This window comes from Eubalaena glacialis, chromosome 12, assembly GCF_028564815.1.
Source record: "Eubalaena glacialis isolate mEubGla1 chromosome 12, mEubGla1.1.hap2.+ XY, whole genome shotgun sequence".
In the NCBI taxonomy this organism is placed as follows: Eukaryota; Metazoa; Chordata; class Mammalia; order Artiodactyla; family Balaenidae; genus Eubalaena; species Eubalaena glacialis.
The window spans coordinates 101,097,922-101,110,034 of record NC_083727.1 but is presented as its reverse complement, the minus strand read 5'-3'; the positions used below and the strand labels follow the sequence as shown (position 1 = coordinate 101,110,034).

Below are 12,113 nucleotides of genomic sequence, written 5' to 3'. Positions count from 1 at the left end.
ATCCTCCCAACTTTCTTCACAACCAAGAAATGATCCTGTTTCACTTACTCATTTTCTTGCTTTTATGTTATGTCTTTTAGTGTATTAGACATTAGATTACTTCACCAGTTTTCTTTCATGTGATTAAATTTTAAAGAAAGTTATTCTTATTTCTTTTCCATTATTATCACCGTTCAAAACAGCATTAATAAACACCTGTGTGCTCATTCCTTCTTTTCAACAAGCCAAAGGAAAAATTAGTTTTCTTTTTGAGGTAATCCCATTTGTGGTACTATATAAACTTCTTAGGCAGAGCCCTTTCTTTTAGAACAACATTTTCTCTTTTGACCAAAATGCAAACCTTCCTTGAGAAATCAACTGTTCTTCAAAATTTTAATTTCACTTCTGTACTTGGTGAACTGTACATTCATCCCTGTGCCATATTTTTAACACTAAAGGAAGAAAATGACCACTTCTCTCTTTTCCAAGCATTTACTGGGATATTGGGATATTACTAATAAAACCAATTTGTTCTAGATCAGTGGATACCGGAACAGAGAGGAGGTATTTCTTACCTGATAATGTGTGTGTGTTCCGATTCTGCTAATCCAGAAATCCAGTCACATTTGTTGAAAATCATCCTTAGTTGTTATTTGTTAGGGAGTCAACTCCCTATTTTAGTTGTTTTCTGAAATTCAGTCCCTAGTTGTGCTTTAGATAGGGTAGAATTTTTACCTCTTTCAGAACACTGCTAAAGAAGTTTTCAACTGGAACATAGTCTGAAGAAGCACTGAGAGCAAAAAAATTCAGAGTGGTGATTGGCCACCTCTGTTTGATTGACAGGTTGCAGGGAGAAACCCATTCGTTCTGGATTAATGGAACTGGAAAACAGAAAACAATTATCAGGTAAAAAAAACCTTTTCTTTAACCTTTGAAATTCACCATTTAAAAAATGAGTCAGACCATCAAGGGAATTTATTACCAAAAAGAAAAATTTAGTGTCTTGTGAGCAGTGATCTCTGGCTATTACTTCAAGAGTTACCCAAAAATCGCTACAGTTACTCCACATTGTCAGCCTTTGCTGAAAGGGCTTGATTAAATGCAGATAAGACGGACTGTAAGGCGCAATTAACATTTTAAATCTGGGTTAAAGACATGAAGCAGAACTATGGGTGGGGGAGAATGGTGGTGTTTTATTTCCTGACTTGTGTCTGGTCTATGGATAAAGATAATACGTTGTTTTTCAAGGCTTTTAATCTGGCACTTTTCATGAATATTCACAAATTTTGTTACTATACTGTGTTTGTTATATCTTGACTTCATTAGGATATATACTTACATATCTTTTATCATAGCATTTTAGTAACAATAGTGACCAGCCAGTTCTTTATATTTTAATGGCAGTTTTCTGATTGTTGGTTAAATACATTTCAGATTGAAGGCCAAGGACATGGTGCAGTATTTGACTGCAAATGCTCTCCTGATGGTCAGCATTTTGCATGCACAGACTCTCATGGACATCTTTTAATTTTTGGCTTTGGCTCCAGTAGCAAATATGACAAGGTAGAGTACGATGACTATATATCTTCTCCTTATAGTTGTTTGTTTGTTTTTAAATCCATAGATGTTTAGGGGTTGTATTTTGGGGAGGGAAGTGATAATAATCTTTATATTTCAGAAGAAATAACCTTTTACTTAGCCTGCCAGAAAGGTCTAGATTGCAGTTCTTAGGTTGGGGTATATAAGATGGGTGTTGGGAGATGTCCATAGAGAGGGATTCGTTGAAATTATGTAAAATGTTTTACTTATATGGAGAATATGCATTTGTCTGGGGTACAATTCTGTGGCTTTTATGTGGTTCTCAAAAAAATGTATGGCCTATTGTGATGGTAGTTAATATTTTTAAATATTAAAGACCCTATCTGAGATTAGTGACTAAAAGATTTAAATTGTTTATTTGTGGTAGAGTTGTTTAAAAGGTTATCATAGTAAAAACTGAAGAGTTCAGGTTTAAGAAATTCCAGATTAAATGATAAAATTTAAAGTTACAGATGTGTCAGGTATGAGTTCATGTTAATAATTTTTATATTATTTCAGAAATTTTAGAGAAAATGCTTATTCTCTTAGAAAATCATGTCATTAATTTTTTATATTATTATTATATAAACCATGCTTACTGTATACTTACGGATTTTCTTAAATTGTATGAGTGGTTTCATTAAAGAGTTTAATTCAAAGAATAAATTGATTTCTTGTTGCAAAGTGCTAAAACAAATAATTACCATATTTCGTAATTTTAGAGATAAGATAAAGCATGATAGCCCTGGGAAAGTCAAAGTACTGCTGAAAGATTTATGCCTAGATTTAATTTTACCATTTAATTTGAAATTATGTAACTTATTTTTAATGTTTTTTTAATTTTTTTTATGAATACAGTCTCTTTCTATTCCAGGGAAACTTCAAAGCAGCTATTTTTCTTTTTTTTTTTTTAACGTCTTTATTGGAGTATAATTGCTTTACAATGGTGTGTTAGTTTCTGCTTTATAACAAAGTGAATCAGTTATACATATACATATGTCCCCATATCTCTTCCCTCTTGTGTCTCCCTCCCTCTCACCCTCCCTATCCCACCCCTCTAGGTGGTCACAAAGCACCGAGCTGATCTCCCTGTGCTATGTGGCTGCTTCCCACTAGCTATCTGTTTTACGTTTGGTAGTGTATATATGTCCATGCCACTCTCTCACTTTGTCCCAGCTTACCCTTCCCCCTCCCCATGTCCTCAAGTCAAAGCAGCTACTTTTCTAATCATAAAATTTAATGTAGAACATACAAAGATTTATTTACAGTTAATTCAAGAAAATAATATTCTTTTATATTATTGTTTAATACCATGATTTATATTAAAATGTTTGCTTTCCATTAGAAATCTATAATGATAAATTTTTCTTTGTCCAATCTTTTATGGGCCTTTCTTTTTATAGATAGCAGATCAGATGTTCTTTCACAGTGATTACCGGCCCCTTATCCGTGATGCCAACAATTTTGTGTTAGATGAACAGACGCAGCAAGCACCTCATCTCATGCCGCCGCCTTTTTTGGTTGATGTCGATGGTAACCCTCATCCATCAAGATACCAGAGATTAGTTCCTGGTCGTGAAAATTGCAGGGAGGAGCAGCTCATCCCCCAGATGGGGGTAACTTCCTCAGGTAGATGCTCATTTTAAGTCCATGCTAAATCTTCCTTTTCCTGTTGAAATCTTATAAAATTGATAAGTGGGTAGAACTTTGTTTTTAATTGTTTTGAACAAATGAGAAGTAAAATGATTTTTATACTTCTTTAAAGTTCTTTGAATAATGCTTAAGTATTGCAAGGCAGTTAAGAAGCATTGGAGGTTTAAAGCAATAATTTTGGTCTGTATCTATTTATAACCTTCTGAGGACTAATAGGGTAAGTCTGTATTTGGTATGAGATGAGTCAGTTCATTTGTTTATTCATTCAGTAGCATACATTGTGAATCTCCTCTGTCGCTGGCACTTGCTAAGCTGTGGTATTCAGCAGTGAAGTAAACAGATGCAATCCTTGCTCTCGTGGAGTGAGTTAGATTAGTAAACAGTTGTAAACAAATACATAGTTAAAAATGATGATAAATTATTAAAGCGAATAATAATAGTATGATGTGAGAGAGAGAATAAGACTAGATAGCCTAGGGGACTTCCCTGGTGGTCCAGTGGCTAAGACTCTGCGCTCCCAATGCAGGGGGCCTGGGTTCAATCCCTGGTCAGGGAACTAGATCCCATGTGCCACAACTAAGAGTTCGCATGTGGCAACTGAAAGCTCCTGCATGCGACAAACGAAGATCCCATCCCGCATGCCGCAACTAAGACCTGGCACAGCCAAATAAATAAATAAATAAATAAATAAAAATAATAAAAGACTAGATAGTCTGTTCACGTTAACGATTGTTTTAAGAAGTGATCAACTTTTAAAAGTTTAAGAGAAGTGAAGATAGGAATGAAAAGTGTTGCTGTTTTGGAGGGTGAAGTAATGGAGGGTGAAAGTTGAATTAGTTGAAGAATCGAATGGGAGTTGAAATGGAGACAAGGTCTACAGGCTTCTTCCCTGCTTTTGGCAAGAAGAGTAGCACTAATTTATTAAGTGAAAATAATGGAAGGACTGTAAAGAAAGTTAAACCAGTTTTGCAATTATGAATCTTTGTTATATTTTAGACTAGGAAAATGTTTATGAAAATAGTTTAGGTTCTCGACTAGCATAAATGGACAAAACTTCTAAGTAGATATGAAGGACATATATGGGATGTAATATATAATGAGTAAACTTTTAAATAATGAATTTAGATTCTGTAAGCAGCACAGAAAAATCAATCATCTCTTATTTTCTTAAAGGATTGGGCATGTGAAATTATAATGAAGAATCTAGAGTATGTGAAACTAAAATGTTTCAGTACGTGGACACAGCATGAACTCAATCTAAGAAAAGGCAGGATTTGAGAAATCTAGGCAGGCATTCAGATTAGAGAATTCACAATTGTTAGAGAAGTCTTGGTCATAGGACTGAAATTAAGATAAATGTCTTCATTCCCTTAGTGGGGAACTGGCAAGACTCAGATCTTTCCCAGGTCTCAGTCAGGTACCTAGGCTGGGATTTCAGGGACAGGGATATAAGAAAAGGACTCATTTATTAAAATATCAGTGCTACTTAATTATCATGATTATTCTTCCCTTCATTTAACAGTTTTTAAAGGGCTTTCGTAAATAACACTCATTTAATCCTTTTATCTGTGGTATCCCAATTCTAAAAATTGAGAAAATGAAAATTTAACAACATTATGTCTTGTTCAAGTTAAAGTACACGGAATCATAGGGACTCAAATCCAGCTCTGACTCCCAGTGCATTGTTCTTTCTTCCATGCCAAGCTGCCCTTAGAGTAACAGGTGGACTTGATCTTGAAAATGAAAGACACCAGTTATAGTATTGGGGTACAAGAGAACCCAGAGCAATAATTATGGCTTCAGAGTGAGTCACAGAATTTTTAAGTGTTCTAGTAGTTCACAGAATTCAGGGTAAATATCATTTCCTTCATTATTTTCGACTTGCCAGGTACAAAAATAGAACAAAAGAAAAATACTTTTTGAAAAAACTTTAGCATCATTTCTAATTATATTTCTATTTGCAAATCTAGATCTGTAGTAAAATTCTTTTGGGGAAATAGAGTTAGGTAAACATACATGTTGGATATTGTAATAAGTTGGTTTGAGTGCAGTTTTGTTATATCTACACTGAACAATACACTTTAAATGTTTTCTCAGTTGTAAACTTGAGCTATATCAGATTCAAACATGAGATGTTTTCTCTCCAGCATACCAGGAAATAGGCATCCATAGGCATTTTAATTTTTACCTCTGTTCACTTTTACCACTTTCTAGCTTTGTGACCTTGGTCAAGTTATTTTATCTCATTGAATTTTAGTTTTCTCTTATGAAATGAAATAACCTTATGTGCTTAATACACGTAATTTCCTCTTTTCTTATACCTTCATACTACTACTACTTCAGTTCAGAATATACTTTGTATCTCACTAACCCACTCTAAAAGTCTGATCTCATCGAGTCCTTGCTTACATTCCCACACACCCGATATTAATTGCTGTTTTCTCTCCTCTTGTGGCAATGCCTTTCATATATCTCATAACATACATTTTCTTATTTGTTCAGCAGGATTGAGCATCTTTATATGCCTAACATTGTTCTAGATTTAGAATTAGAATATTAAGATGGATAAGAAAATTCATGCTTTTGAAGATCTAAGTAGTGGGCTTCCTTTCTATATTGGGCTGAGTACTAAGGTATGTACACAGTCGGACCTCCGTATTCCTGGATTCAGCATCTGTGGAGTCAACCAACCCGTATAGAAGATATTCGGGAAGAAAACTCCAGAAAGTTCCAAAAAGCTAAACTTGAATTTGCTACTTGCAGGGAACTATTTACATAGCATTTACATTGTATTTACAATTTACATAGCATTTCATTGTATTAGGTGTTTCAGGGGTAGTCTGGAAAGATTTCATGTAGGAAATATGGAGATGCCATTTCTCTTGGTGCTTGAAGGATGTTAGCATTTATCACATTTGTACTTGAAGAGGTCAAAAGCTCCAAAGCATAAAGGTGTATATCCTATTACGAGAGTAAAAGAGTCAGGTAGTCTCATATCACTGGTGTGGGTGAGAATTGGTGTTGGAAAAGCAGGATGGGTTCAGATACACCAAGTTCCTCCCTACTTCAGAGCTTTTGTACCAGCTCTTACCTTCTGTCCAGAGTGTATTCTAGCTCGTCACATGAGTGACTAATTCTTCTTTTTCTTCAAGTCTCACTCAAATGCTTCCTTTTCAAAGTGGGCTTCTTTGACTTTTCTGACTCACCGTAGGTAGTTCCCATTTCTCTCCTTCCCCATTTTCTCTATCTCATCACCTTCTTTATGTTGACAACATTTTTTCACAATCTGCATTTGTGTATGGGTTTATCATTCAATTTCCCCATTAGAATGTTAGCTCCCTGATGGTCAGGGACCGGGATGTATCTTATTCCCCACTGGATCCTCAGTTTCTTGGCATAGTTCCTAATACATAATGGGCACTCAAGAATTTGTTGAATGAAGCAGTAAAGCTTTTTGAGAAAGTGGGTAATCAGATTTGCCTTTTTTAAAAGAAGATCTAAGATGAAATCCTTCTTTTGCCACTTACTAGATATATGACTTTGAATAGTTACTTTGATTTTCTTATCTATAAAGTGGAATTAATAATACCTGTGGGATTGTGGTATTGTAATGATTATATGAGTACCTGAATCATGGTCAACACTAAGTAAAAGTTATGTCATCATCATCATCATTATTTTTAATGAAGATTGAAGGGGGCATGTTTCCTTTTTATTTTTTTCTCTCTCTCCCATCATTCACAGTTTGCTCATTTTAGGTCTTACTGAAGCAAAATTTATGTTTAATTCTGGACTCAAAATGAGGTTGATAAGTAATATGGTTTGAAGTATCCTTAGCATTTTTGTGGTTTACATAGGACTGAACCAAGTTTTAAGTCAGCAAGCAAACCAGGAGATCAGCCCACTGGACAGTATGATTCAAAGACTGCAACAGGAGCAAGACCTGAGACGTTCTGGGGAAGCAGGTATCAGTAATACCAGCCGTTTAAGTAGAGGTAAGCAGTGATTCTTAAGTGAAATATTTAAAAAATTGAAGCAGTCTAAACCTACAGCAGCAGAGAAGCGATTAAACAAATATGGTAAATCCAGTATATGAAATATTAGGCTGCCAAAATGATCATGTTTTTGAAGAGTATTTAATGACCTAAAAAAATATTCTTAATATAAGGTTTCAAACTATGGACAATGAGTTTTTTAATGTGTATATTCTTCCAAATTTCCTATAATAAACGTGAATAACTTAGAAAAATGTTAAAAATAAATTTATTCAATTATTTATGGAATACATTCAAAGCCACATTCTCAAACATCTCACCATCCTTGTTGTTGTATATTATTAAACTTTAGAGAAAATTTAAAGCAAATTTATGAACCATAAATGTCCTTGGGTTTGTGTCTGTTTTTGCCTTATATAGTTTTCCCAAAAATACACAGTGGGCAATTTTTTTTAAGTAATATTAGGTTTTACATCTTTGGAGCTTAACAGTCCATAGTCATGATTCATTAACTTATCTAGTCAACTGAATAACCACGTTCTGTTTTCATTAAGCTTTTGCTTGTGGTTTAGCTCCTAATTTGGTGATGTGATTATTTGCCACAGCACTGTGAAGTTTCATGTGGAAGATAGTATGGATTTTTCCCCCCTGGTGTGTGTGTGTGTGTGTGTGTGTGTGTGTTTCCTGTTAGAAGCTAATGGAGAAGTGTCTCTAAATAGAACTTACTGTATTAATTTTTTCACTTAGGCTCTACAAGTTCTACCTCAGAGGTTCATTCACCACCTAATGTAGGACTAAGGCGTAGTGGTCAAATCGAAGGTGTACGGCAAATGCATAGTAATGCACCAAGAAGTGAAATAGCCACAGAGCGGGATCTTGTAGCTTGGAGTCGAAGGGTGGTAGTACCTGAGCTATCAGCTGGTGTAGCCAGGTAAGGAAGGGGAATTATGAATTGTTAGGTACCACAGTTGTTTGTATTCATTTTGAATTACAGTCTTCAGAGTGCCTTTTTAGCTCTAATTTGTTTTAAATTTATCTGCAGAGCTAATGTTTTAAACTCTTCATGACTCTGGAGAAAAGTTAAATTTCAGTATATGTCCCTTTCTGGGATGATTCATATAAATGATATGGGGGGAGTGTTAAGGTGAATGGGGGGGATTATAAATTTGACTTGAACAAATATGAGATTTTACTGAGTAGCATATTTAAATCTTAGTTTGTCTTGTTTAACTGTATCTTAAAACACATCCATAGTTTGTTATAATTTAGTTTTTTATGGATTTTACTAGTCATTCACACCAGATCATTCAGAGGCATAGTGAAAATACATTATATTATTTATTGGTAATAGATTATATAAGTATTTTTAAATAATTCTTTTTTATACTTAAAAGTATACATATGTAAATTAAAAAGTATTGATTTTATGTAATCCTATTCTCAAGGTCATTGCTATGAGGGACGTTTATATCCAATTCCTTTTGATTCTTTATTAATGAAATACTCATGAATGAGGTCCATATGAGCCCCAACTAATACTGACTATATATTATAATACTGTACTATAATAAAAAACATAGGAAGATCAAATTTGATTTTAGGATTTCCTAGTTCTTAAAAGATAAGAGTAATTATATAATTAAAAATATTTGTAATCTGAATGTTTATATATATTATGCTTTTTTGATTGGACAACACCCAAATTTGTGTTAGGTTTTAGGATTATACACCTAAAGCTTGAATTTGAACCATAACTTTATCTGATGACAAATATACCCAGATGTTCTTAATAAAAAATTAACTCTCTCAGTATATTTTTAGCTGCGTTCCTGTCTACTTTTTAATTCTAATGTTAAGGTTTGAAGAGGGTGCAATAAATAATACCCATCATTTTAAAAATAGTTCTGAAGGAGTAAAAAATAACACAAAAGAGTAAGACAGGAAATGAGAATATTTTATTATTCATACGGCTGTGAAGAACATGACTTTTATCTGCATGAATGTGCGCTTCCTAATACTGAACCCCAACGAAAGGTACCACTGGGCCACGGTATTTCTCCTCATGTGAGGCAGCTGGTTTGCCTCTTTAAAGTGCAGAGAAGAATGTATACATGGCAAACGGGGCATAGAACTGGGCCATGCTAAGCTGGATTTTCCTTCTAGAGCATCCTAATTAATTAGTTCACTCCTCGTCCCCTAGAGAAGAATGAGTAAGGAGGTGAACAGAGTCCAGGAGTGGGTTGCTCGTTGGTGGTGGAGGTCCCTGCACACGGAACAGTGGGGAAGATTTGTTTCTCTCCAAATATTCGTCACCTTTTTATCTCTTTTTCTTTGAGCTTGACCATTGAGCATATGGTCCAGCGAGGCTGTGGCCATTACTTCAAAGTATATTCGGCCTTCCTGGAACTTTGCATTAAAATTAAATCCAATCCCATAGCCAACAAAGGATTAATATCTATTATATATAAAGAACTCTCAAAACTCAGCAGTAAACAAAGCAATCCAGTTAGAAAATTGGGCAAAAGCTATGAACAGACATTTCATCAAAGAGTACATACAGATTGCAAATAAGCACATGAAAAGATACTCAACATCATTAGCCATTAGTGAAATGCAAATTAAAACTTCAGTGCAATAATCTTTGTACCTAACAGAATGGCTGAAATACAGTGACAGCACCAAATGCTGGGAAGGGTGTGGAGAAACTGGATCCCTCCATGCATTGCTGGTGGGAATGTAAAATGGTGCAGCCACTCCGGAAAACAGTTTGGCATTTTTTTTTAAAACCTAAACATAAGACTATCATATGATCCATTGATTGCACTGTTTGGGGATTTATCCCAAAGAAATTAAACTTATTTTCACACAAAAACCTGTACGCAAATGTATAGCAGCTTTATTCGTAATAGCCAAAACCTAGAAACAACCCAGATGTCCTTCAGTGGGTGTATGATTAAACAAACTATGGTGTATCCACACCATAGAATAAGACTGCATTAAACAGGAACAACCTGTTGATACACAACTTGATTGACTCTTCAGGGAATTATGGTGAGCAACCAATCTCAAAGGTTATGTATTAATCCATTTATGGACTACTCTTGAAATGACAAAAGTATAGAGATGGAGAACAGATTAGTGGTTGCTAGACATTGTGGGGAGGAAGGGCTGAGGAGGAGGAGAAGAAGGTGGATATGATCATTAAAAGGGCACCGCAAGGGATCCTTGTGGTAATGGAAATGTTCTTTCTGTATCTTCACTGGGGCAATGGATACACAAACGTACACATGTGATAAACTTGGAGAGAACCAAATACACACACAAACACAGACACATGAGTGGAAGTAAAACTGGGGAGTTCTGAATATCAGTGGGTTGTATCAGTATCCAGATCCGGGTTATGATGTTGTACTATAGTTTTGCAAGATATTACCATTGGGGGAAGCTAGGTAAAGGATACAAGGAACCTCTTTGTATTATTTCTTAGAACTGTATGTGAACCTACAGTTATCTCAATAAAAAAGTTTAATTAAAAAAAAAAACAAATTAAGAACAAACAAAATTAAATCCAAGGGCATTCTTTTCACAAGATTCAAGTTCACTCATTTCCATTCAGAATCATGACCAGCCACATTAGAGATTCTGCAATTAAGTATAAAATGACAACATTAATATACCCAAGTAATAAAATATCAATATTATAGAGCTCTTCCAGGTTCGAATTTTAACTCCCTTCCAACTGTGATATCTCCAGGGAAAAATTAAAGTTCAAAGATTAAATACCCTTCCAGTTCAAAAACCTTAAAGTTTTAAGGAATTAAAATTTTTTAAGAATTGTGTTGTCCTTGTGAGTTCAGGTTCCATGAAATTAAAGTTCACAGTTAATGTTCCTCAGAACTTCTGTTGCTCAAATTCAGCTTCATACCTGGATAGAGTTGAAGTTTTTTCAGTGGCTGAAGCCTGACCTGCCTTTCACTGGAGAGAATGTAGTTCTTTCAGGGCTTCGGGAGTTAATGTCAGTTCTACCTCAAGGGTCTGTTGTGCCTTATTTTTTTTTTTAAATTCCAGCTATCTGTATGGCACATAAGATTATCACAGCATTAAGCCCAACACTGACATAATTTTTGAAGAATAAATAAATTCTGTTTTTAATCCTTGGAGCAGTTACCTTAGGAGTAACTGTGTTCCCAGATCCTAAAACTTTATTTGCCAAATACTATAGTAGAAACGTAGTATCTAGTTCAAGTGGACAGAGTCTGTCTTTCCAGTATTCCAGTCATTTAATGCTCAATGTCCAGAGCTCACAATCTATGAAATTAAACTCAGAAATCTTTATCACATGCCTCATCTGAAAAGAAGCCATCAGGAGTAACATCCCCTCTCTGATACCTAACATTCCCTTTGGGGAGAAATCAGTTATAAACATTATAGATTATATGTGGCTTTTAATTCTCTTTCAGTAGGCAAGAAGAATGGAGAACTGCAAAGGGAGAAGAAGAAATAAAGACTTACAGATCAGAAGAGAAAAGAAAACACTTTACAGTTCCAAAAGAGAATAAAATGCCCACTGTCTCAAAGGTAAATAGTAATTACTTTGATGTTTAATATTTGCTTCATAAGTACAGTGACCATTTTAAGGCCTTTTTGTAATTAAAGATGTTAGCATTGTAGACAGGATATTTAACTAGTGAAATAAAGTTAACATAGCTAATTCTCGATTATCTTTGGATTATCTTTAAATCTTTAATATTACATTTCCTACTTTCTAGCATACCTTTCCCCCAAATGCCAATTGTAATATGCCTGTTAAATCTAATAAATTATACCTTAAGCCTAAGCAAGATCTTTTTTTTAGTTCTGCCATTGGTGGCACACTGTAAAACAGTGTTCTGGTTTTGTTTTTTGTCC

At 34.6% G+C, this 12,113-nt stretch overlaps 1 protein-coding gene across 4 annotated transcripts in view; it reads left to right on the top strand.

Moving 5' to 3' along the window:
• The window catches only part of PHIP (pleckstrin homology domain interacting protein), a 122,004-nt gene that overhangs the window by 66,007 nt on the left and 43,884 nt on the right, over nucleotides 1-12,113 (top strand). For 3 of the 4 annotated variants that reach the window (XM_061207604.1, XM_061207606.1, XM_061207607.1), the window contains exons 16-20: nucleotides 1,414-1,542; nucleotides 2,961-3,186; nucleotides 7,068-7,205; nucleotides 7,953-8,136; nucleotides 11,666-11,783. In XM_061207604.1, coding sequence (XP_061063587.1) covers nucleotides 1,414-1,542; nucleotides 2,961-3,186; nucleotides 7,068-7,205; nucleotides 7,953-8,136; nucleotides 11,666-11,783 — 795 coding nt within the window. The remainder of the gene's footprint in view (nucleotides 1-1,413; nucleotides 1,543-2,960; nucleotides 3,187-7,067; nucleotides 7,206-7,952; nucleotides 8,137-11,665; nucleotides 11,784-12,113) is intronic. The other variant, XM_061207605.1, reaches the window with a different exon arrangement.